Source organism: Xiphophorus maculatus, chromosome 1, assembly GCF_002775205.1.
Source record: "Xiphophorus maculatus strain JP 163 A chromosome 1, X_maculatus-5.0-male, whole genome shotgun sequence".
Lineage (NCBI taxonomy): Eukaryota > Metazoa > Chordata > Actinopteri > Cyprinodontiformes > Poeciliidae > Xiphophorus > Xiphophorus maculatus.
In genome coordinates, this window is record NC_036443.1 from 22737050 (window position 1) to 22764737 (window position 27688).

Below are 27688 nucleotides of genomic sequence, written 5' to 3' on the forward strand. Positions count from 1 at the left end.
CTCCAGGGAGAATGATGTAAGGGTGTCCTTGTTGCCGCCACAACCTGATTGTGAGATAAGCTGATGATGGATGGATGGATGGATGGATGGATGGATGGATGGATGGATGGATCTCAGTCCTGATGCAAGATTGTCCTCAGACTTTTTGCTGTATTTAAATAAAGGCAAAAGCCAAAGGGTTGACCTTTTACATGTTTTTTATTTCTTTGTTTCTTCAAAGGCTAAGATAAAAGGTTTCAGTGGACAGTTTTCAATTTTCCAGAAAACCCTCAGGTTTTAGACTGTTTTTGAAAGAAAGAAAAAAAAAAGCCTGAAGTCTGAATGCGTTAATGGGCCTTACAGAACATGACAAGCGCTCCACTGCTCTCTGAAAACCGCTGTCTCAAATGGCTTACAACATGTGGTGAAGGTTTGTGACTGCACAGAGCATGCTCAGCCGTGCTGCTGAGCTGCACGCTGTGACAAATGCCCCAACCGCCAACAGAAATGAGTCAAGCAGCCAAGCAAGAAGGGTAAAATGAAGGACAAGTTAAATGTCTGAATTCCCTGAAATATATGAAAAGTTGGTACGTCTTTAGAGACCACAGGAGGAAATAGGTATAGTGTAATTGGTTTGTCAGATTTGATTTAGATGCAGGTATTGCTGAATGGGTAGGATGCAAAGTGTGGTGTCAATTTGTCCCGAACAGTACATCTGAAGGCTTTTAGAGTCAGGTTTTACTTTGCCCTTCATAACAAACATAACTTTTCTGTCCTTTTTTGCAATAGGGGAAGTGACCAGAGGACAGCAGTTTCATGCTTGCCCAATTATCCACCCGCCCTACTCTCAACTTAGTCTGACAAGTTTAACTTAGTCTGACAAGCATGATTTTCTCCAAATCGCTATAGTGTCACCTGTATAAATTAAACATGACTTAAAATAAATTTCACAATTTAACACATTGAAATTAGGGCTCTGTCTCTTTAAGTTTCTGTTCCTTCAGCACCTCATCACATCATCATTCCTCTATTAAGTGGCTACAAATGTTTGTTGAAGAACTGGACAAAGAGAAATAGTTCATGTAATGAGATGCACAGTTCCACCAGGTGTTTACTAATTGCTGCTGGCTAGTCTGAAGGAGCTGAGTGGGTGAGTCGTGGGGAAGGGGAGCACTGAACTGCAATGCAGAAGCTCGATTTGGAAACTGCTGCTCAGAAGACGACCTGTGTGTGGAATGTGGAGCTTCGTCCCCTCGAGCGTTTTACAAATCCAAATGGTTGCCACAGGGAATTCAAAGATTTCTCCAACATGCATGAAAGAATCAAAGCAACACTCCAGGTATGTTTTTGATGAGAAAACAACATTAAACATGAAGTAAAGCTTAAAAAAGTTTATCTTACATAAAACATGGTGACAGATGACTCAAGAAAATGTAATTAAACTATGTGCAACTTACAGAACTTTGTGTAGATGCAATGCTTTTCAAGCTTACCCCACACTGAGAAACTACTGTTTACATTCTAATGAGCCAGTTTTTTTAATATGCCAGTTATTTAATAATATCCTGACACCACAGATTCCTGTGGTAGCTGCATTAATCAGGGCAGAACCAATTTGAATAAAATGTAATCTTCACCGGGAAAGACTGCACCCTTTTTTCTTTCCATCAATCCAAGAAGAGAGAAAACATGATTGGAATGAGAAGAAAGGTTAAGAGGCTGACAGGTGACTCAGCACTGTGGAGTGTGTGTGTGAAGCTGGCAGCACCTCACTCAACACAAGGTGAGCTTTATCACAACCCCTGTCTCCAGACAAAACACACAGGAGCAAACAAGGACAACAGTGTTCCAACACTGACCCCGTGCACAACAGCGCACCGATGACTCCTTTATGGCACCGTGCCACTAAAAACAAGCTGTGATTTACATTCCTACCAAGAAAGGGCCACATTTTCTCACTTATCTGTGTTATTGTGGCTAAATAAACTTTACATTGCTTGGCACCAAATAATGACAGAAAGGCATTTGCCCCAAATGTGAGCTTCTTTCTTTTTTTTCTCTTTTTTTTACTGACCACATGAGATGTTAAACTGGTGTATAGAGAGTGGTGTGATTAAGAGCACCAGCTGTAAACCCACTGCCTGACACTGATGCAAACCAGGCTGAGTATTGATTGACCACATCAATGAGAGGGAAAGGGGGAAAAAAAAAAGTCATCTGTTTTTCCACATGGAGAGAAGCCAAGATCTGCCCCACGTTTCAAGTCTGCCTGTTTCTTTTTAACACAAAGTTTTCTAGTGACTGGATCCATCCAAGACTTAGTGGAGCTTTTCGAACTGGACCCAAGCCATGGCAAAACTTTACCCAGCCATGACAAACCATTTTTCCTCCAGCTAGATGACCAGTTTTCTGCTGAGCAATGACTACAATCAAAAGTCAAAAAACAAGTCAGGAAGGCTCACTTTGGTATCTCTGAAGGCAAAAGAATATGCTAAAATTCATTTTATAGCATCAAGGGAGAAGCTATCCATTTTTATTGCTATTAATAAAACCTTATTTTAGGGAAATAACTTGTTTATGTGAATTCCATGCACATTGATGAAATTCCATGCACACAGTAGAATAAATAGTCTTTTCTCCCACAGAGGCAAAATTCAGGTGTAACAGCATACTCAGGTTCTGATTAACAATTACAACAGTATTAGTAATCATAACAATATATTGTAAAAGATGATAATTTAAAAATTCTATGCAGTGATTAGAATAGAAAGATCATACCTGTGATTCTCTGGTAATATTGAGCAAAGTAGCTGTTCTCTGTGAACTCTGATCTTAACTTCTATTCAACATGCAACTTATAAAAGGCTTTATTACGAGGATAATAACTTTGTCTCACTTCATAACATCTAAAAAAGAGTTTTATTATTCAACAAAACACCAAACTACAACAGCTGATACCAGAGAACAATCAATGAACTCCTTAAAGGAGTGAAAGCAAGTTTCCATTCTGTAGTGAGGTCGCCAATTCATTGTTAGTTTGATATTTATTCATTGACGTAGCTTTCAAATACTGAGTCTTCTTGACACATTGTAAAGTCATTTTTGAGCACATTGCTTATGCAACCAAGTGATGGGCTGCACCCTGAAAGAAATGGGTTGCTTTGGATGCACTAGCCTGCTTCCCCTTTAATCTCAAAAAGAAAAAAGTCAGGAAATGTCAAAATGTCTACTTTATTAAAGTCTGGAGAGCTGCAATGTGAAAACAATTTCCTCTTTTTATTTTCTACTGAATATTACCAGTAACTACATAGCAGCTTAAATGTAAAACCAAAAGCTGTCTGGACGTCTATATAAAAGATTTCTTCCATACCTGAGGCGATAGAGAATGTCTCAAAAGAAATACTGTGAGACACTTGAAACTTGTTTCTTTGTTAAATAAGAAAACAAAAAGAGGTGTTATCCTCCTTGTACCATCTCTTTATAAGTACTTACAAAGACAACAGACCATAATCAGATGACGTCTTGAGAAAATTCCTAATTTATGGCCTTTTTACATGTAGAATTGGGTCAATTTCAAATAGGCAATTAACAACTGCTTAAGGATGACTAATGAAGAGTCATTATGTCTCTGATGTGCAAATTAATAGCTGCTAATTATGTTTAATTTGTGTTCCCTAAAATGAAGTGTTATCCTACGGATTTACAAAAAAATTATAAAAATATTCTAATCAAAAGCTTTACATACAGTCATCAAGCTAAAATGCTAAATTAATCTGGACCTTTTAAAGACAGATGTATTGATGCAAACCTTATTTGATGTAAAACTTAAATGCTTATAAATAGCTCAAGGTTTTTATTTATAATGGATCTTCTCTAATCTAAATATGACAAGAAATAAAACAATGAATATAAAATAAATCTATAGGGGGAGGCTATAGAAATAAACCTGATTTAAAGTCAGGTTTTTCTGACTTAAAACATAAGACTATGATAAATCCTTTAAAAATATTTTTATCCACAATAATTCACCTAGAAAATAATTTTTTTTGGAGGGAAAAATAAATAAAGTGAAATATAAAGGTGCAATGACAGCTCTGCATATTGTGCACACCTTTAAACTAATACTTTATAATTCCACCTTTGATTCAGTTTCAGCCTTGCAAAATTTCTCAAAATCTAACAGACTACAGGGAGTCATCTACTTCAGATTACTACAGATTATCTGACAGATTTGGTCTGAGCTTTGGTTTATGCCATTCCAAAACTTCAGTTATATTCCAGTCAAATCTTCAACTTTCATAAATAAAAACACAAAACAAAACAGAAATTGTTGTACAAGTTTGAATTGTGCTTTTATTTTTCTAATCCACACCTGGTATATATAAATACACCCCTGTTTGTTTTTGAGTAATCACCCTTTTGTTCCTCAGTTCCATGCCTTTTCTGATTATTAACCAGCTTTTTTATCCACAGTGAAACACATTTTGGAGTTAGAAAACAAAACGAGAAATGAAAAACAAAACAAAACAAAAAAAAAACACGCTACAAACCTTGACATGTCCTCTCGTTGGTTAGCAACTTGTAGCCTTTCTTGCAGCTGCACTCGAAGCTGCCCACGGTGTTTCGGCACACGTGATCACACCCCCCATTGTTCAGACGGCACTCGTCAATGTCTGCAAATAAAAAACACAAATGAGTAGTGGGTAATTCAAATCACTCATCACAACGGAAGGGATGAGATAAACCTGCAGAGGAAGCGGTAAATTAAACACTACACTACTGTTCTGATTTAGCAGAAAGTAATCTACTTTTTGTTTTGCAATGTTCATTAGTGGGCTGTGTTGTGTGGCTTTTAAACAGACAGCAGCTCCATGGTATTATTAAGGGTGGGGGAGATACGATACAACAGAGATAATTGATGTGTCATCTGTTCATCCTGGCTTTTCACTGTTATCTACTTTGGAAAGTTTTAAAGAGATGAATTCTAAATCTTTGTCACAAACATAGTGTCTTTTTCTCAATGGATCCTTCATCATCTGGTTAGAATAACTTCATAAGAAGTGGCATTAATGAATCAATCTCCTGCTTGCTCCGTTCATCTCTATCCCCTTTTCAAGTGCCTTGCCTTAAGCAAGCGCCTGTCTTCTTGTGCCAATGCCACCTGGGTTTGTTTTCCTCTTGTTTCCCCCCAAACCAAACTAATACGAGTCATTGTGATTTTATCAGTGTTCATCTTACCTTACAAGTCAAACAAAACAGGCAGACATCTAAGTTTGCTCTTCTGGGAACAATCATGTCTTTGTTTTACGAGTTTCCTTAGATTTTTCTGAAGAAAATTTGCCGACGGCTTATTGGACATAGGATCATATTTGTAGTTAATAAGCTTGAATAAACTAAATAAGAGAACATAAATAATCTGAATCATCATCTTTAAAAAAAAACTCATTACCAATAGTTTGACAACTGAAGAAATGTCAGAGTTTCAGAAGCAAGAGGATTCTATTTTTTTCTCCAATACAGCTAGTTTCATATAAGCAAAGATAATACTTATAGTTAATCATAAAATGGTTTATTATGTAGGCCTAATTTTTATTGGATGTTTCTGTGTAAAGAAAGTTTTAAGTTTTAGCATTAACTTGGTGGAGATTTTTAACAAGGAAAAAAAAGAGAACGATGAATTCAGAGTCCCTGCAACCTTTTTTTTTTTTGTACCAGAACCGTCGTGACAGAGCAGGACAAGAGAACCTGCGGGTCAAGCAGCTGTATTTCCCTGAACCAGATTATGTTTCTGCACCAGTGTTCAGTCACCTATGTCCCTCTTCCGAATGGAGGAATAATCCACTTTTGCTCTGTTGTATATGTGGGTGGTTTCTCACTCCAGGACCGAACCAGGCATGGAAAAAAAAAGTCCCCGGAGGTAGCTTAGCACATTTGTGGTGGAGAGAAAAAACTAAACTTTTTGCAATAAAATGTAAGTTTAAAATTGAGAATAAAAGAAGTTTGCTCTACACAAAAAGATTTTTGAAATGAACTCTCGAGAGGTTGATTGAGACTCAAGTGTGACTCAGTCTGGCCTTATCACAGAATGTTTGCTGCTATCGTTTTGCTTTTCTCAGCAATGTAGTCATAGAGTCTGAGTTGAATACGATCGAAGATATCATGCAGAGTAGACCTATGCAAAGCGTCTGAAAGGTTAAGGTGAGAATGGATGCTGGTGTCTCAAAAAAAAATCTTCTCAGTAGCAGAAAGTAATGTAAGATTTCAGTAAAAATATTTACAACCATAACTGCAAGCAGAAAACATCTTGATGAGTTTTTATTAATATAAAACTCCAGAAGGACAGATGAGGACTATTCTGCGTGGCAACAGGACATACAGGAAATTAATTTCATGACAGCAGGACAGGTGCAGCGTGAACGCCGCCCTGATGTGCGGTTGATGAGCGATTTACCTTTGCAGGTCTTGCGGTCTGGCTGGAGAGTGAAGCCGACAGGGCAGCTGCAGCGAACTCCTGTCACCGAGTCGTGACATGTGCTGTCGCAGCCGCCGTTGTTCACGGCACAGGTCTCTGCAAGGAACCAAGCAGGCAGATGAAAATACAAAGTAATTTGTTGTCCTGACCTACTTATTCAAACAGCATGCTTGTGTACTGGTATTACAGCAAAAATTAGGAGCCACGCTATCATCAACAGTGTTAATATTGTCAACAGGAGGGGGTGATAAGAACAGCAAACTAATTAAATGTTTTGAAGCAGAGAGAGAGAAAAGAAAAAGAAATACTCGGAGCAGACTCCAATACAGCAGATGAAGCAGAATATTAGAAAAGAAATTTAAGGAGGTGTGGGGAAAAGTAGTGACTGGGAAATATAGCTAGCAAACACAGCTAAATTGTGTCATAGCTGACACATGTGTCATTGTCACATAGCTGTTTATGAGAGGACTAAATATGTTTATTTGTATGTACATGTGTCTATTTTGTCTGAATAAATGATAAGGATATGAGGAGCAACTACTTATTGCCCAACCAATTTTTAAAGTGAACATAAACGGCGAATCCACTCTCGTACAAGCTTAAATCAATAGTAGTAGTAATTGCTAGAAATTAAGCACTGGTAAAATACAGACCATGTGATTGGATTTGTGCCCTGATCATAAGTTCAGCATCCACGACCAAGCAAGAAAAAGTTTTATAGGTTGCACAACATAGAACGTCATAGAGTGAGTAGACCATGCAGCCCCCGAAAAACAAGGTGATCATAAAAAGAGGTTTGCTTCTGGTTTTATTTGGAGCAGACCTCTAGTAAGTTGGAGAAATTAAGCCGTCTACAAATCCTCTATAAAGCTACAAAAGCTAGAACATATTACTCATCATTAGAAGAGCACCAGATGAATCATAGGGTTGGTTTTATTGCAGCAGATAGACTAATGCACAATTAAATCAATTAAATATTCACACAAACATGGTAACTAGGTCTCCAGTAAGTCAGGCAGCATGATATATTCTGATCTAGACTGTTTTGACTATTTTCCTTATAACTCTGATTTCTGACCTGTTTTGAATCCACTGACCTATTGCTTTTCTTCCCCAAAGACCATTACTACTTGTTAAATGCTTCAGCGTTCAGCCATTTATCACTGAAATGTAGCTATCAACAGAGATACTCTAGTAATAATCTCTGTGAATTTTTTGTTTTTTAGATAAAAAGTACTTGTATTCCAGTGCTCCTGTGTTCTTTGCTTCCCTTTTCTCTTATTCCTGAGCTGTTCACAGCCAATTGGCCTGGTTCTGACAGAAGTCTTAAAAAAAGCTTTTTTCTTTTCTCTGCCACCATGTGTTAGGGATCGCTGCAAAGTCAATGACTTGATGCAATCAAGTTTACTTCTTACAAATTGGTAATACATAGCCAAATATATTAGAATTAGTTGCAATATAATTAAAAATGAATGGGACTGTAGGTAACTAGACCCAGAATCTGATTATATAATTGGATTGTATTACAATGAAGTAAATTGATATGAACTGAATTTGGACCAAGCTGGATTCCGTACAACTGGTGTGAACTGGACCTGTCTCCAGGTTGCATCTTTAAACTGAATTATTTGTGTTTGACAATTTGAAGATATTTCGGACTTGATGCAGAAATGGAGAAAAGTATTACAGGGGCTAAACTATTTCTGATTCTATCAAAATGTAATACTCTGATTCTCTTTTCTGTCATTACAAATTGTGTAAAAAACGACATCACGCATGACAATATGCTTACATTAATTAACGTCGAGGCTTTTTATGATACTTCTGCTTTGCTGTGAGAAAGGGATGTCCACTTGGAATGCTTCTTTTTGGGCTGGTTGTTAGTGTTGTTGCCATGGCAACCTGTGTTGATGAATCTGGGAGGAGTAGCTTCTGAAGGAGCTGCTCTATGTGGATCAGGATGGGTGTGTTTGTTTGGTTGATGAGTTCAAAAATCAACAGTTTTGCCCCGGAATGAGTTGCTCCACCCTGAAGTGATGTCTTTTTTGATAGAGGTTTTCATTTATCCGTCTGCCATGGAGACACATTTCTCATTTAAACTTCGCAAGTGTTTTCATCAGGACAAACAATCAAGACACAGATTTGCTCTGACTGGTTTATGCAGGGGGAAGAAATCTCATGATGGTGTTTGAAATCCCAGTCTTTCGACAGACGTTAGAGCATAGTGCTGTGGATTCAATAATTGCAGAGACTAGACAATAAGACAGGGTTGGGACACGCTTTCAAAATGCTCAGTCAGACAGCTGTCTCATCAAATTGTAATGACCATGTGTTATAAGAGTGAAGAAACATTTCTAACATTATGATTCTGTAAAGGCAGGAGACAGACAAACGGTCTGGCGTTTCTTTGTGTATTCTGGAAGCACACCAGCCACATCGGCGCATCTACAGGGCTGGGACGCGCAATTACAGTAAGAGACTTTTGCAAATATTATCCAATAAAGTGTTTGGTCTGAAGCTGATCCGCAGTAATATATGAGACGCTGCTAAGTCAGTGATCATAATCTCATAGAAACCACATGATTTCTAGTTACAGTAACTCTTGACTTGCATCAGAGGTGATGACAAGCGTCTTGTCATCCTCAAAAAATCCTCAAAAAGGCTAAAATCAGAGTCTTGCTTGGGATGGATGGCCTGGGTGCAGAAGATGTTGTTTTCAGAAAACCCTGGAGGTTTTTTCCCCCATAAGTCAAGCCTGCAACTACAATAAGTTTAGTAAGTTTGGACTTCTAAGATAACAGTCTAATGTATTCATCCCACTTGAAGCTTTTCACATTTTGTCATATTACTACTATAAGACATACATCTTATAAATGAGGATTTTACAATAGATCAACACACCATTACACTAGTCAATCATTTCCTATGATAGCTGACCAATTTTTTCCACTTGTGATTTATTCAAGTCTACCAGATTGGAAGGTCTTCTTTTCGCCACAATAATCTCCAGCTACATCCACAGATTGTATCACAGATTGGGAACTCCTGGAAAAAAAATGGGGACAGCCTGGGAATAGCATTCCAACTGTGACATTTTAAAGTTAATTAATACGCTCTACATTGGCCTGTCTGTTGGCGTGAATGGCTTCGTCAAAGTGGGTTTGTAATTGTGCCACACTTTTTCCATTTTCAGAGGACTGAACGAACAGTTCTGCGTTGGATGCTCAGAGGGGGCCTGTCTGCTGTTTTCCTCAGCTCTCTGCAATTTGTTACATATTTTCTAAAACCTCCAAGACCTTTGGCGAACAGTTGGATTTCTACTGAGATTAAACTAGACGTAGGTGCACTCTTTTTAATAGTTAGGTGACTTGTGAAGGTTACATTAAATTTTACTGAGTGACAGAGTAAAAAAAATTAAATGTAACTACAAATGTGTGTAAAAATAAATAAAATAAAAAACCTTTGCTTCCACTTTACAGTTATGTCTACTATTGCATAAAATCCCAATAAAATACATTCAGCATTCGACTTTCTGGCTGTAATGAGGAAAAATGTGAAAAAGTTAAAGGTGTATGAATACTTTTTCGTGGTTATGTAACTACTTCCTTGATTTGAAGCCCCTTGAAAACACAGACAGACAAACCAGACAAACAAAACATGGAAGAATGGGCTACAGATAGATCTGGGGCTTTTGGTACACAGACGATCAGAAGTCGAGCCTGTTTGAGCTGCACGCAAAACACGTCTCCCTATGTTTCGTTTCTGAGAAAAGGCACAGAAACTAGGACACCAAATACTGAAATAGGTCAGACGGTTGTACTGTAGGATGTGTGGAAGTAAGAGTTCATGTAGATACAGTTGCAACAAATGGTACCTTAATCCCCTCATGTACTCTCTGTTCTTCCTCTGAGAGCAAACCTACTCTCCAAGTTTCTTACATACTATCATTAAATCGTAAATCTCTTTGATATATAAGGGTTTGATACATCTTCACAGATTTATGACTTAATGTTTCTGCTGTCTTTGCTATTTCAATGAAAATGCATCCCATCCTGAAAAGTGGGTTGAACTACTCAGCTGATATAATCACATCTCAGTGCTCTCAGTGAAGGAAATCACTTTTGGCCACACAGCGAAAGATGAAACTCCTCAAAAGGATTATGCTCCGGAGTTTTGGACATGATATTACATGCATATAAAAAGAGGAGGCTCACTCAGTTCTGTGATTTATCTTTTGCAAAAAGTAAATCTAAACCATGGACACATTATTGGCTTTCTCACTGCAGCTAATAGGCCATGATGATGGAGTTTAGGAACACCACGGCGGAGTGTTTGAAATGCTGCAAGCCTAATTTCACTCACATCAGTCATATCAAAACACAAATAAAGCAGAAGTCTTTGGTCTGACTCGTAAAAACAGCACAGTTAATCTGATTGTTTTGGACTTCTGGTAATCTTATTCGCTTTATATGCTAATGCACCCACAAACAACACATCCGTTAGTGCAGTGGTGAGCTACGACTTTTGATTTAAGAAACTGAAGGTAAAAGTTCAATGTGCAGTCAGGTTCCACCATAGCAGTATTTATTAAACAAAAACCAAGTGGGGAAAATAAAAAAGCTGATGAAAAAACAAGTAAACTCCAAATACCTCCCGATCATTACAAAACACTAAAAACCTTAAGATTAAATTGTTAGTATTTTTGCTTTTAACCCAAAGCATGATAAATACATAATCCATTTTAATCGTAAATGTACAAAACTGTCCATTTTGGTACATGGTCAGTTATGAATGTACAAATGTGGCATATGAAGCCACATTCCTTTTTTTTAACAGTAAAAAATAGAAAACAAAACAGAAAGCAAGTAGGAACAGAAAATTAAAACAGACCAAATGAATGAAACGCCAGCTTATAATCACAGAGTCCAGAAGGATTTGTGGCATTATTAAAATCCACAGTGCTATGAAAAAGGATTTGCTCCTTAATTGCCAATCCAAAACTTTCCACTTGCTAGTGCGCTTTGAAGCTTTGTCCTGTTGCATAACACAGGTTTCTTGACCTTTATGTCACAAATTGCTGCCCAGACATTATCTTTCAGAATTTTTGGGAAGAGAGAAGTAATCGCTGTTCCATCAGTTATGGCAGCCATCCAAGCCCTGATGCAGCAAAGCAGTCCTGGACCATCACATCATCAACACCATGTTTGTGCTTCCACTGAAATGATGAAGACGACCTTGTCACTGTACGCAACGAGACACACACTTTCTGAAATAAGTTTCACTTTTGTCTCTCCAATCCACAGAATATCTTTTAAATCAAAGCGTTGGGTATGACTTTCAGAAGCCTTTTAACAGACTTCATATTTTCTGACAGGTTCTATTTAAGTGATTTCTTGATTCTACAGGTGTAGCAGCAATCAGCTGTGGCTGTGGATGGTGAAACTGAACTAATCTCAAGCAGATAGCTTTTTTGCCTTAATCAAATCTGTATTAGGATTCTACCCTCAGATTATCTAATCCAATACATTTTTTATGACAAGGTGTCACAAAAAACCCAAAACTGAAGAAAACTGTAGGGTAGAAAGAAGTATATTTAGGTAGATTTTTAGAAAGAAAACTGTAACATTTACTTAAATGTAAGAACTTTAGTCAACAAATGTATGTTGACATAAATCTGACATTTGGTCCCAGCATGAGTTATAACATAAAAACTTCAGTATTACCCCATTTTGATTTCTGTGGCCCAGAACAATAAAAAGACATCAGCATATACAGTATATGCATATATATTGACATTTGGGGCTGACTGAGAAAATGTGCCGGTGTGAGAGTGACTTGAAGGCGATAGGTGTGTGCCTCCCTGTGTGTCGGTATGAAACGCAGCACATCTGAAACATCTCTGTTATATAACTTCTCCGCAGCAGGTCACAGGCTCCCTGTTTGCAGCTGTGTTTGGAAAAGGTGTGGTTTATCACAGGCAGTGGCTGTTACTGAGAGGGCATTCACAGGAGGAAAAGGAAGCTGGTGGGGGGAGCCAGAGGTCAAAGGTCAGAAGGATGATGCCCCCCCCATCCCTCAACAACATTGTCCTGAGGGGAGGGGCTTCAGCAGTGTCTGCTCAGTTAGACTGCTCTATTCCCCACACCCACAGACCCCCAGAGAGAGAGGGGAGCCAGATAAACACATATTTACCATTGGGGAACAGCTGTGGGGCTGCCTGGGACTGGACACTCCTCTCCCCTGCATGCACACACACACACATGCACACACACACTTTAGTTTGGTGTGCACTTGAACGGGACAATGTAAAGGTGAGGTAACAATATATCCTCCTTGTTCTAATTAGCAGTTTTGTAGTTGTATAATAACCTACAGTACAGACCAAAAGTTTGGACACACCTTTTAATTCAATGAGTTTCCTTTATTTTCATGACTATTGACGTTGTAGATTCACACTGAAGGCATCAAAACTATGAATAACACATGTGGAAATATGCACTAAACAAAAAAGTGTAAAACAACTGAAAATACCCCTTATATTCTAATTTCTTCAAAGTAGCAACCTTTTGCTGTGATTACTGCTTTGCACACACTCTGCATTTTCTTGATGAGCTTCAAGAGGTAGTCACCTGAAATGGTTTTCACTTCATAGGTGTGCCCTGTCAGGTTAATAAGTGGGATTTCTTGCCTTATAATTAGTCATGAAAAAAAAGAAAACCCATTGAATTAGAAAGGTGTGTCGAAACGTTTGGTCTGTACTGTATTTTCTTAGAGATTTTGTGGCTGAATTAATATCAATAAACATTAAACGGGACGTTCCCATACAGTGTCTTAAGAAACTCTACATACCCCTGACCTTTTTCACAATTTGCCACATTACAATAACAAAATTAGACTTATATTTTATTTGGATTTTATGTGATCTACCAATGCAGCAGATGGTATAATTTTAAGGTGAAAGAATTTGGATATAGGCTGTAGTTTTCTATACTTATATAGATATATTTCCAATCAGACCCACTAAGTTCAATCTATTTTGCAAAGACAAATGTGCGAAAATTTAAATCTAGAAAATCTAGAAAATCTCTAGATGTGTAAACACCCTAAAAGACTTGTTGCTGCAAATGTAGCAGGATTCACTTTTACAAAGTGTGGACCCAGAGGATAAGTGCAAATCAAGCCGTAAAGATTTGAATTTGGAAAAAAAAATAAATAATCAAAACATAATGTAATCTTTCCTCCACTTCACATGTTATGCACAACTTGTGTTGGTCTCTCAAATAGAATCCCACTAAATTCTAAGTATATGGTTACATGACAATAAAATGAGTTTATGTTAATGAGTTTATGAACATTTTCTAAGACACTGTATGTGATTTCTGCAACCATTATATGGCAAAATTTTATATTTCCTAACCACAATGTAATAATCAATTTTTATCATCAGCTGTGAATTTAATAGCTTAGTCTATAGTCTGTAGATGGCTGCCTGGATTTTCTTAGCTCATTTGGATTTTTTTTCCTGTTTATGATAAAAACATAAATCATCAAGTTGTCTTCAAGCTTTGTAACCAGAACCAAAGTTAAGTAGTTAAGTTTCATCGCTTGTGCAGCTGTGAACAATTTTCTCCTTTCCTTGAACTACATCAAGGCTTGTTCAGCTGCGTTTATGGAGAATAATAATATTCCTAATATTAAAAGCCTCTACTTCACATCATCTACATCATCAGGTTGAGTCAAAATGACATTACCTCATTTAAAGTGTGAGAATGTGCTTTTCCCCACATCCATTATCTGCCAAATAGCCCCAACACAGGTGCCAACTCTTGCAGAGATTGATTTAGTTAAAATGAAAAAAAAAAAAAACTTAAGTGAAATTTCTGATGAACTGCATGAATAATAATAATAAAAAAACTATTTCTTCTGCATCAAGTATCTTTAATCTTCGTTTATACCAACAGGAGACGACATAGATACAACAGAATGACCTGATATTTTTTCAAGAAATTGGATTCAGCCTCTCCCTGGTCACAACTCAACAGAAAGTAGTTATCATACACTAAATCCTGAAAACAAAGGGATAATGACAGGTTTTTAAATTATTATTTTTTGCTTAAACTGAAATAAAGGTGACATATCAAGGCAAAAGTGTTACCTCGCAACATGCAGTCATGCAAATAAATGTTCCACACACTGCCGACAAAAAGACATTTTTGCTGTTTGCGTATGAGAGGAGGCTTCTGCTGGTTAGTATGAGCCTTGACAGACAGATCAAGTGGTGGTTAGTGCTGCAAAAGCTGAAACTCAAGGACAGCCAGACTCAGTTCTGCACTTTATGGTGTCTTTTGAGATCTTTTATGGTTATATCATTCAGGATTTCAGTTTGTTAGGCTGTTTTGTCAAAACACTGTTGGCGGCCTGACAGCGGCTGTGCTGTCAATAAAAGCTGCAGCAGAGAGATTAGCTTTTTATGACGAATTCAATTTCAAATTACAGTGAATAAAGTTTCCTGTAAATCTGATAGGTGAGGTTTTCCAAGTACCATATCGTACTCATGAACTACTTTACGTTAGAATCAACACTGACCCTTGACGGTAGGGTGCCAAAGTATTTACACTCATTTAATGTGTCACATTACAAGCAAAAGCTTTGATATATTTCATTTGGACTTTAATTGAAACACAATACAACATATTTGTGCGTATTTGTAAAATGGTTTAAACGTTTTTTACAAATAAAATCTGGAAAGTATGGCATGCAGTTGTAGTCACCATCCCATCCCCAACTTGAGTCAGCGCAGATAGAAATCCTTTGATTGTCTCTACCAGCTTTGCACATCTAAAAACTAAAGTTTTCAGCCATTTTCTTGTGAAAATGATCTCAAGCAACTGATTAGATCAAGAGTGTGTGCCATCATCAATTTCAGTCTGCCATGTATCCTCAATTAGGTCTGGACTTTGAGAGGAATGCTGAAATACCCCCCTGTCTCAAGATTTTTGCATCCTCTAACAGGTTTTCTTTCCTGCGTTTAGCTCCTACTATCCTCCACAAAGGTAATGATGAAATGCTGTGTTGAGTATAATGTGCTAGAATACTGTTTCCCAACCCTGGTCCTCAAGGCACACTGTCCCGGATGTTTCAGACATCAATTTCAATTGATGTCTGATTAACAGGCATTTGCTGAACTGAATTATCTGAATTAGAAGTTTTAAAGAAGGAAGACATCTAAAACATGTAGGGCAGTGTGCCATGAGGGCCAGGGTTGGGAAGCATAAAGGTACATTTCTACTTAACTGGTGAAAGCACTTTATTTCAATTTCTGGAACACCATGCCAACACCATGTGAGACTGTAGGGAACAAGTGCTTAAGGGCCTATCCACAAATCTGGCAACCTGAACTGTGGAGCTCTTTCTTGGTATGCTTCCATTTGTTTTTGTGTTGAACTGTGCACTACGGTATGTTCAAAGCTTGGGATATTGTTTTATAATCTAATGCTGCTTTAAAAGTCTCCACCACTTTGTCCCTTACCTTTCTGCTGTGTTTATTGGTCTCAATAAAGCAGTTTGTTTGCTGATATTTTCCAAATCATCTCTAAGTTCTTCACAGAGCAGTTGTATTTATACTGGGACTAAAATACACTCAGGTGGACTCTGGTTACTAATTAGAGTATTTCTGAAGACAATTGGTTGAACTATAATATATTTAGGGGCATCAAAATAAAGAGGAATTGCCACATTTTTCAGATTTTTTTTGCAACAACTTAAAACCAGGCATCTTTTCAGTTCCACTTCACATTTTCATAACACTCGTTTTGGTTTTTAGCATAGAATTAAAATACAATACAATTTAGTAGTTACATGGCATAGTGTAAGGCTACGCAATATCAGGAAAACCTGCTGCTGGAGAACAATATGACTTGTAATAAATAAACAGATAATTAAATTGCCAGAAACACTAAGCTAATCAGGCACTACTCAAACCATGCTCTCAAACTTAACAGTCGCTGAAACCGAGCACCAACGTCACCGGGCTGTGCTGCAGACGCACCTAAAGTCTTTCTGTACTTGAGTTTATAACAAACATAGAACCCAGATAATGAGCTACTGGGGGAAGAAATCCTTTCTTTCCATCTTAGCAACAAGGTTTTATTGAAAAAATTGTTTCTGGCTGTTTTGACAATGAAGCAACTTAGTTGTTATTTCTTAATGAATTGACTAATTTACCACATGCTTACTTCAGAAACATATTTATGTTGCATTAAACACTAGTGGCGTAGCAAACCTAAATGCAAGACATTTACATAATTAGCAGTTCTTTGGGATATGATATTGGATACAGAGGAAGTAGACTAATGATGAATTGACATGTCATGCAGCCCCAGCAGTTTGTTGCCTAGTTTGCAGTTTTGATATCATAATTTTAAATATTCACTTGAACTATTTATGTTTTATTGGTAGAAATGTAATTTCTACCACTGAAACCAAAATATTTTTCAGAATGCCATCACGGCATCCACAGGTGGCCCTTTTCAGGTGAATCTGATGCTGAAGTAAAGAGGGTAACAGCAAAGGCATGCACAGATAAGACAACATTTCCCTGTCCCAACATGCAGCATCCGAAAAGCAGTTTTACGTACAGGGTGCTGCGCGATACAAGTGGGAATCCAGACCACCCAGAGCAATTTGTTTATCTCATGGACGTATGCATGTAACCTGCACGTGTTTACATGCATGCATTTATGTAGGACACTATATGTTTGTGTCCCTGTTTTTATGGTTTTCATACATAAAATGCATCTCTCATACTGTTTGTGTGTGCGTTGCATCGTTTAGCTGACTCTTCAAATGACTGAACTCCTGCATCTGCCTGCTATTTGTGAGTGTTTATGATTTGCTGTGCTAACAACATAAATGCCACCACATGGTGACTTCTCATCTCTGATATCTGAACTTTCCTGTTGCACACCACCAAATAACACTTGTGAAAAATCGAACTTCAAGTAGTTTGTGTTTGTGAACGTTTTGTCTAAGGGACGGCAGTGTACGTGTTGCATCCATACAAGCCTTCTAGATGCAGCAAGCAGGACACCAACGGAAGTGAAACAGGCAGAATGAAAAATGAAGATTCAAACCGAGTGACGCATGGCGCATTATTAAAGATAAGCAAGAGTAACCCTTGGTTAAGGAGAATCACCACAAAACAAATGATTGAAAGTGTGACAGAATACACATAAAATCCCTTCAAAGATGGACTGATGGAAAAGCTGCAGCATACTATCCACCAGCAAAACCCGTAAGAAAGCAAAATGCCTCTGGAGATTATCTGCTGGATACACTGGCTTACAAGAAAGGAAGTATGTTCCACGGAGACATTCACAAAGTTTTAATTTTGGCATTTCGAACGGAAATTAGATTTCATGGTTAAATATAAAGTTACCTCTTGCTTTTTGTTTTCCCCAGATGGATGACTTATTGAATTAAAGCTGGCATAGAAAACCGAAATATTATAGACACAACAATTTTGATTTCAAAATGTTTCAGTATGTTTTGCATTTAAAGTCAACGTTTTAATCCTATAAAGTTTTTCCAGTGCAGAGTTCCCTTATTCAGACTGCACCATCATCCTTGTCGCTCACTTTTTCATCAGTGGTTTCTATGAGTGTTTGTTTTGATTGAGACTTTATTAAGTAATACAGAGAGCAAGAAATGGAGTGCCCAAAAGCCTGCCGCGGCGTATGGCTCCCTCACCGCTGCAACCCCAGACTCTGTGGGGGGAAATCGGAGATTTTAACTGGCTGACTGCTTCCTAATCTGGCACAACAAACGTGCATTTGCTCTGCCTCGAAAACGACTGGCAAAGACGTATAATTTGGTTGAGGTCAACTTTGTGGTATCATCCTGGCCTACGGGGATACAGCAATAATGACAGGTTGGCTGACCAGACCTTGACATGGGTCTGGCTCTCATCAGGACTGCGGTCGTGAGAGGGATCCAGAAACACTGAGCTAATCAGGCACTACTCAAACCATGCTCTCAAACTTAACAGCCGCTGAAACCGAGCACCAACGTCACCGGGCTGTGCTGCAGACGCACCTACCAAAATCAATTCGATGCTCATCTTGATTCAAGATAAGTCTTATCCAACTTGCTCAAAATCTAATTTTACGCTCAGAGAACTGCAGACAATAACTCTGCTCATTGATTGAATACAGCGCAGTAAGAAGTTTGCATAACTTTTTCACATTTTCTTGTGTTGCAAACCACAAACTTCAATGAGTTTTATTGGGTTTTTATGTTAGACCAACGAAAAAGTGTATAATTGTAAACTGGATGGAAAAAAACATGGTTAGATAGTTTATTTTACAAATAAAAAAATCTGAAAAGGGTTGGGTGTGTTTGTTTTAGAAGCAGAATGATGTAGTCCCCATCTTTTAATCTTTTGGGGCATAGATACAGAGCAGCATCCTGATGACTGTCTCTCTTATGGCAAGACATTTTAACATTTAATAGCCAGGGGTGTTTTTTAGCTCAATATCCATCATTCTTGTCTTCCTGGTAAGAATATACTTTTCTAATAAACCCAAGAACATTTTAGCTATCTCAAATCCCATCATATTTTCTGTTTAAAAGTTTTGGGTTTGCAGCAACAAGCAAGAATGGGTTTAAGTAAATGTAAAGTTTTCAATGAGATGCTCCCAATATAGAGATCCATAATCCAATAAATAAATAAATAAAGATATTTATTTATTTATTTTTCTTTTTTAAACTAAAAAGAAAAAATGCTCTCTTTATGTTAAAACTTCTTGTGATAGCAGCCAAATGAACAGCTGTTGCAGCTGCATGAGACTGTTATTGGTTGGAACAGTTTGAACAAACCAAGTAAAAATGTCAATTTTTCAACATTTTCTTAGCAAGTTCAACTTAGTCCCCTGAACTGTCCTGGAGTGAAAGAACTCTGAAGTTAACTGAGCTTTTATAAACACATCAAAAGGCTTGAATCTCGAGCCTCTTAACATATTTTCTTCTTGTATTATGGTGATGCGCAGTTTTCATTTTCCTCCACACATTCTTTGCATGCAGGCTAAAAAGGTGAATGTTGGTCCAATGCTTCTAAATCTTTCATGTGTCCCTTATTTAGTTTGTGTCAAACTCCAGATGGGAGGAACAGCTTTCTCCTGACAATAGCTGTGTTTTTGACAGACTTGTCCACTGCACCACTAAAAGTTGTCCAGTAACAGAGTCTTCCTGCACAGTTACCACCGGTCTGCTCTGATTATCACCCTCCTTGCTTCTAGCCTGTCATTTTAGTACCACTGCCGTGGCTTTTTAGGTTTGGAGTTGCAAAGTCTTTTCTGTTTGACATAATGGGTGGATAAGGGTGAAGCGAGATGTTGAAAGCTTGATATAATGTTTTATTACCTAACTAATCTGCTTTAAACTTCTCCACGACTTTATTCTCTGCCATTCTGAGGTGACTTCTGAAGGCAGCTGGTTAATTTTATTATTATTATTATTATTATTATTATTCTGAAGTACCATCAGAGTAAAACGGCCTGAATACAAATTTCTGATTTGTGAAATTGGTTGAAAACTTAATATTTTCTTTCCAATTCACAATTATGCAGGACCATATGTTGGTCTATCACATAAAGTTCAATAAAATAAATGGACCTAATGTTTAACAGTGGAAGGTGTATGAAGATATTTTTGCAAGCACTGGAGGTAAAAAACAAAGGTTGTACTGCTACTTTGTCTCTGCATTAACATCAGATTTATTTCTACTCCATCACTGAAATATCAACAATCTTCTGCATGGTTATCCATCAAGCACTATGCTCCGACTCTCCTGGACACATACTGTCTGGTTAGAAAATGCCCTTCAGAATGGCTCAATATGATCCGAGTAGCCAATAGATTTTCCCTCAAACTAAGTAACCTGAGGCAAACACTGATACATGCCAGCGGAAGGTTAGATCAGGTGTGTGAGTTAATCTCAGACAGGAAGCAGTGAAGTAAGTGACCCACAGGTTGAGAGAGGGTGTGTGTTTCTGACATGACTGTGGAAAACAGAGAGAGAAAAAGACAGCGTTCAGTAAAAGGTCGGAGGAAGAGAGGCAGAAGCAGATGCAGGAGCGAGGAGTTTACGCTAAAGTAGCACGAAAAGGAGAGAACAGTGAACGGTAGCCCTTTGACCTTGCATGTCACGGATCATTAGAAAAAGTTCAGCAGTGTCTCTTAAATGTAACAAAGCCTGTTTCTCAGCTTGCATTTTATCACGTAAAACCCCATTTTAAATGTTAATTAAATTTGCTCAGATCCCACTGTGCTGTAATTTCCTCATTCAACAAGAATTATTTCCTGTCATTTGTGGTTGTTTCTGGATGAGATGACTCACCTACACAAGTCTTTCCATCGCTGTGGAGGACAAACTTCATGTGGCAGGAACATTTGGGGCCATGGTCCGTCTCCTCGCAGATGTGCTGGCAGCCTCCATTGCCGTAGTTGCACGTCACTATGAAAGGAGGCAGGAGTAAACACGAGCTAATTAAAGAGGAGTGTGCACACAACTTTTTCTCGAATTTTTAACAGTCAGCGAGGAGGTGTCAGGAAGTGGAGAACGAGTAAATAACATGCAACTCTTTCACTGGGCCATATGCTCCATCGCGTAAACACTGAACTTAGGTTGCACCCAGTCGTTCCCATGGCTTCAAAGACACATTCAGTAAGGTTTGTTTCAGAAAGAGCACCTAATCAGAAGCACTGATTGTTGCCTGAGCTGCTGCTAATGCAGAGATTAAAAGTCAACCCTGTTTCAATGGAGCAATGCTAGCAAACAAGTTAGCATTTTCTTGCTATATGATGAGCTGCTCTGTAATAACACCAAATCTGTGCAGGATGCCTCATTCCTCATGCTAAATACACTACTCAATGCCTGTACTTCAACCTTGGTTAAAGTGTAAAATGTCCTAAAATAAATTTATTTTTAAAGCAGTAGTATAAGTCCAGTCTTTAATTTGAATACATTTAATCACTAAGGAAATTTCTTATTGCACTGATGTCAGTGCAAACTCCTCTGCATGTTTTTTTTCTTCTATTTTGATATCAATTTTACAGCCAGCATTAGTAAATCAAACACCAAAAACACACTAATTATCACAGCAGCTTTTCCCAACATACAAAAAGACATTCCTAGGTCTTATTATGAATAATCTCAAAAGATAGATCAGAAGAATTGTTTGGGAAAACAGATCTTTACAAATTAGAAGTGTCATATTATGAGGAAGAGAACAAAACTAATTGTACGGTTTTAATGCACGAATGATCTGATGTAAAATAATGTAAATATAACCTAAAGTGATCAAAACTACACATCACTTCATTATTTATGGTGATTCAAAAAATGTGAAAGTCTGTAAAAACTTAAATATGTACAAAATTTGATTGTGGCAGAATATTTTATCACAGGTGAAAGCAAGCATACAGCTTGGCTAGTACCTCCAAAAAGGGCCAAAGGGGAAACATTTTTATTTAATTATAGGGAATAATTACCTCTTGTTTTCAGCACTCATTACAATCAATACAAAAGCCACCTTATTTGAGTCTGAAGTGTGAGATTGTGAGGGAAATCTGACAAGCTCAGTTAATTTTGCAGCAATTCATGAATCATAACAGGAAGCCTTTGATTTTTACTGCAATTTTGCATGTTTCTGTGAAGTACATTTATGGAGCAGAGCGTATAAAGAGCTTAACCTTTCAAAGGAACCTGTGATGACAGAGTGAAAAAGAGCATGGTCGAGCCGAGGCTTCCATCGTCATCCTATCTGAACTCTCCCATCCCAACACCTTTCGCCTTTTTCCTGAGCTGTCATTGAGAAGCCATAGAATAACACTTCTCCAATCCTTATCCAAACACAGACAAATCCCCCCCACCCTATCAGGCGCTGGCCCCCAGCTCTGACAGGATGATCTCTGTTGCGCGGCAACAGGAAGTGCGCGCTGTCTGTCTGAGCGGTCCCCTTCGACTAACCTCCAACACTTGCCCCGGTTGTGTAAATGATCCCTACTTATTTGAAAAACATGTTTCTTTTTTATTTTTTACGAGCACCAGTGAGAAGATTAGTCAGAGCTCGGTAATGCCACATAAATGTCAACTTCAAACTTTTTTTGGAAGACGTTTGTGTGGTGAGTGCGATTATCCATCCCCCGGCCTGTTTCCAAACCACAATCACCTTCTTCCTGAGCAGCCAATAAAGCAGCCATACTGACATTTGTGCATGTTTCCATGCAACCCATGGGGTTAGGATGACTTACGTTTGCAGTCCTTCATGTTCCGGGTGAGCTGGAATCCAGGTCGGCACTCACAGGAGATGCCACCCTTCTGCGCTTCCCTGCAGATGTGAGCGCAGCCGTGGTTCTTGTCCATGCAGGTGGGCCCCTCCTTTGTGCCTTCTGGTTGCACTGTGAAGAAAACAGAAGGACATGTATAGTTTGTAGAGAAAGTTTATCTCTCAGCTCCCATGAAGATTAGACACTGTTTTTAAAGCCACAGAGCATGCCATAAACCAAGTTTGGTTTACATTAAATATCACAGAGATGGTAAGTGGACTACAAATGTTCAAATGCCTGTCACGCATTCTGACCTAAGGAGCCTTGTATGCCTGCTGACTGCTGGTGACTGACATGCTCAGTATCCCTTCACAAAGAGTCAGGTTCTTGTTGGAGCATGCTTACCGTTTCCAAGCTATAAAAAGAAAGGCTGCCAAGAGAAAAGGATAAAACTCCCAGCAGGAGCTGATTCCATAGAGCTGTAATTTTAATTGGAGTAATCCCCCATAAAGAAAAGAAACACGGAACACAAAAAAATAAAACTCCCCCAGCAGAGAGTGAGATCAAAACTCATTCCAGTAAATTAAGGTTGTCAGTGTACACTTCCATGACTTAAAGCATGACCTACGTCTGCAAGTATTTGACTAAACTATTGCAACACAAATTTCCGAAAGATGAATGTAAGATTACTTTATTACAGGTACAACAAGCACCTGAAAGCGTTCCAAAGCCAAAAATTACATAGCACCATTTGCAATTATTGATTCCTTTTTAAACATCTGTTTGAAATCCGTAAAATAAATAGTTCCTATGGTGACTGACAGCACGGTGTTACTGAAGATCTCAACTCCGTGCAGATTTTCTTTCCCTCTCGTATCATCTTCCTAACTGTCCATGGTGGCAAGATAAACATGGATGTTTGTCCAGCCTTATTTATTGCAGTTCCACTTGATACTATTTTTTTAAATTATGCTTCTGACTATAAATGTGGATAATTTTAAGCAAGTGGCAAATTTATAAATGGCATGTTCTCTTGTTAGAGGCCCAGAGAAATGGGAAATATGTCAAACTTTGTTTGTACCGAAGGAAAACAAAATGTCATGGATAATAATCAAAGGTTCCTATTCAGGGTTTACATAAAAAATGTTAAGCATGTTGTCAAATGACTTTAGCTATGTTGTTTTTTTTTATTTTCATCCATTGTTTTGATGCCAAACTCACCTGGGAGTGTTTATAGCTGGAAAGATCAACGTTACTGTTGTCTTAACATAGCAAATAGTTTCAGCTAAATTTTCTTTTAGAAAACTCCAAAAACCTGACCTGTAAACTTTATATTTTTTAATCCCTTTCCACTGAACATCACTTTCTTTATGTCCCTTTGTTTTATAAAGGACAGATTTCTGGATAGCATGACTAACAATTTTCCTGTCAACAAATTCTCCCACCTGAACTGTAGATCTTTGCAACAACTCCTGGGTCAGCATAAGCTTCTTTACTGCTTCTTTGATTTATGTCTGGACTGCCAGTGTAGCTGTACAGTCATGACTTGGCAGAGCTGCACCTATGCCATAGTTTTATAATATTCTCATGGTTGATCTGTGAGAAGTTTAAAGCTTTAGATAATGTTTATTTATTTTTTTTTTTTTTGTACTTTAAACCTCCACACAACTTCATTCCTGGCCTGTCTGTTGTGTTCCTTGAACTTCATGGTGCAGTGTTTTCATGAATGTTTTCTAGCAAACCTCTGAAATCTTTACAGATCTGCTTTATTTTCACTGAAATTAAATTGTACAAAAGATAAACTCTATAACTATGATATTTGGTGCACTTGTTTTACATTTTCCCTCCCAATTATACCTTACTTTCTGCCAGTCTATCACATAAGATCCCAATAAAAATATGGAAAGGTTTGTGATTGTAAGTTAAAGTGGTGCAAATAATTTTGCACTTTGCAAGACACTGCATGTCTGCTTATACTGATGGCACTGATATTGAGTTGGGTAACTTTGGGTGATGTCAACCTAATCAAGAATTCTGACCTTCTGACTAATGTGCTGTCCATCACTTTAAGTCTGTCAACAAGCACACGAAGGTTATGCAATCCTCTCCCACTTTCCTGTGATAGCTGTTTACATCCTTGACAAGAGGCTGGGGCCATCAGACATGAACGCCCAAATGAAAGAGGCCATGCTAAGCTGAATGTGTGTCAACATATCTGATTGTTTAAAGTGCAAGGATTTCCACAGCTTGTCACATGGATGCCTGAAGCCAATGTGGAGTTTCCTGGTTTCTTTTCTCTGCTTCTATCTGCACCCAGAGCAGAATGCATTCATCCATTTACACCAGAGTAAATTTCTTGTAGCCATTTATGATTACTGACCAAGGTGGTTATCTGAATTCATAATCTCATATGAATGTGAATACAACACTCCCACCTATCCATAACATGTGAGACTGAGGCCAAAACCTGGCTCCTCATCTCTCTGAGGACCAATTCAAGTCCAAGTGTTGACAAAGATGGGGCCAGTTTCAGCTTTCATCTGCCCAAAGCACATCACTCTAACTACCATCCAGGAAGGATATTACTTACTGGCAGACAGAAGCCAATATTTTATGAAGAAAAAGCAAAATGTTAAAACAAAACACACAATCAGTCAATCAGACTTTCTACTAAGCGGTAACCCATGTTTCTGTTTATTACAGACCACTTCATATTCAGAAATCTGGACAGGAAACAGACCTGTAGCTGAATAAGGCTAATTTAAATGTCATCTAAAGAGCAAATCAGAGGGGATATGGTTTTTCACAAAGCTTAACACCAAACGGATCCATCCAGTTTCGGCACTTGTGGTGAACAGGGAATATTGAAATGAAAGAGCATGTTAAAGTGCCCATAACTTTGTCCTCCCATCACAGCATGTGACCTCTGAACAAAACACTTAAAGGTAATGCTGCTGCCAGAAGCCAGCAAATTTCAGGATTTATTTGTGAACTATAAGGTTTGATAACTACCTGCAGAATGAATAACCAGCAGACTTATCAATGCAACACAAAAACCAGTTTACTATCAACCTTTTCAGAAGAATGCGGTCCAGAAAAATGCACTGAAACAACACCTGGTATCATGATAGAACCAGGTTTTTAACGTAAGGTTGCTAAAATGTGACACTAAGCATAACTTGGGGGTTTTATCGGTGTGTTTCTTGCCTTTAAAAGTTTTGTTTTTTGTTTTTTATCTATCTATCTTTTCTTTCAAATCCATGAGAAGTAGCTTCTAAATATCCATCTGATGCCATAAGCACTTTTTTAATTTGTTACGTTTCTAGTTCTTATTTTCATACCTACAGAAATAAACCACTTAGTCCTCTGGGAGGAAGCAACTAGGAAAAGGTATTTTTTAATTTTCTTGAACAGGACTCAATTTGTGTGTTTGCCATTAACTTAATGGAAGTTCAGCTTCATCAGCAGGAGTAACTGCAGGACATGACATTAAGTGAACACCACCACCAGAATCCTAAAACATTGCGCTTTTGACTCTTTGTGATGCCACGCTGACATTCATTATGCACATTTCCCAGCCCGAATACGCCCTTGAATGCCCCATGGGCAGAGAAACCGCACTTTACAACTGTGTTTATCAGCCCGACGACATGATAATGAGATATTTTTAAAGGTGTGTTATTAAGCCTGATAAGGTCTAACAAAAAAAATAAATACTTGAAACAAAAGGGATCAAGGACAATGGTCTCAGAGGAAGAAGGGGACAAAGTGGACAAGTGAGAGTCTGAACAAGTGAAGACTTTAGACGGATTTTACTTTGCCACAGACATTTCACAAAACAAGATGTGACAGCTTGTTTCTTTACTTGATAAACAAAATGAGATCACTTTTTCAATGTCTATCTATCTACCTACCTACCTACCTACCTAGTGTTTGACACACATAAAATTGTGTAAGTTGCAGATATAAAACTTTTTGCTCATATCTTTTGAGATTTTGCTTCTTATTTAACAGGTGGGACACATTTTATCAACATACCATCAAAATTAGTGTGACAAGGTGAGCTTTGCTTCAGGAGTCTTCATTTGCATCAATGATTGAGGACTGGGGATCAACCTCAGGCTGCACGGTGGCGCAGTTGGTAGCATTGTTGCCTTGCAGCAAGAAGGTCCTGGGTTCGATTCCAGGTCCAGGGTCTTTCTGCATGGAGTTCTCTCTGTGCATGCGTGGGTTCTGTCAGGGTACTTCGGCTTCCTCCCACAGTCCAAAAATATGACTGTCAGGTAAATTGGTATCTTTAAATTCTCCCTAGGTGTGGGTGTGTGTGTGTAGGGGTGTTTGTCCTGTCTGTCTCTGTGTTGCCCTGTGACAGACTGGCGACCTGTCCAGGGTGTACCTCACCTCTCGCCCGAAATGTCTTGCTGGAGATAGGCACCAGCACCCCTCCCAACCCCAATAGGGATAGGGGTGTAAAAAAAAAGAATAAATGGATCAACCTCTTTAAAAGCAGCTGTACACTGGACGGTTGTTTTTTCTTTTATCTTACCAGATCACTGTGCAGCCGCGAGGCATCTGCACTGAGTTGTCAGCCAAAATGGTGTTATTTTGTCAGGTAGGCATCTACTTGGCTATGATGAATTTCCGTTTTGCCAGTAGGAAACATAAAATCTGGTTTGTAGATTACCAGTGGGCATGGTTTGCAGTTCATAGGGTGTCGTCATCGATGGAAACCCTTGGCCACGTTCTGTGGATGGACGTAATTGGCTGCAGTTTCGTTTCCTGGTTAATTGTGTGACTGTTCTAGTGTTGGTTGGGTAACTCCCTCCTTTACTCACTTAGAGTGCGATTGTTGGGGGAGGTTATTTGGGGCGGAAATCTGCTCCCTAAATTGCAGATGTGTGTGGGGTGTGT

General features: G+C 38.3%; 1 protein-coding gene across 2 annotated transcripts in view; it reads right to left on the reverse strand.

Annotated features, from left to right (window-relative positions):
* scube3 (signal peptide, CUB domain and EGF like domain containing 3) overlaps positions 1–27688 on the reverse strand; it is a 112738-nt gene that overhangs the window by 17518 nt on the left and 67532 nt on the right. Inside the window, exons 5-9 of one of the 2 annotated variants that reach the window (XM_023331796.1) lie at positions 22763–22909; positions 20847–20963; positions 12644–12691; positions 6431–6547; positions 4530–4652 (exon numbers count right to left, since the gene is read on the reverse strand). In XM_023331796.1, the coding sequence (XP_023187564.1) occupies positions 4530–4652; positions 6431–6547; positions 12644–12691; positions 20847–20963; positions 22763–22909 (552 nt within the window). The remainder of the gene's footprint in view (positions 1–4529; positions 4653–6430; positions 6548–12643; positions 12692–20846; positions 20964–22762; positions 22910–27688) is intronic. The other variant, XM_023331801.1, reaches the window with a different exon arrangement.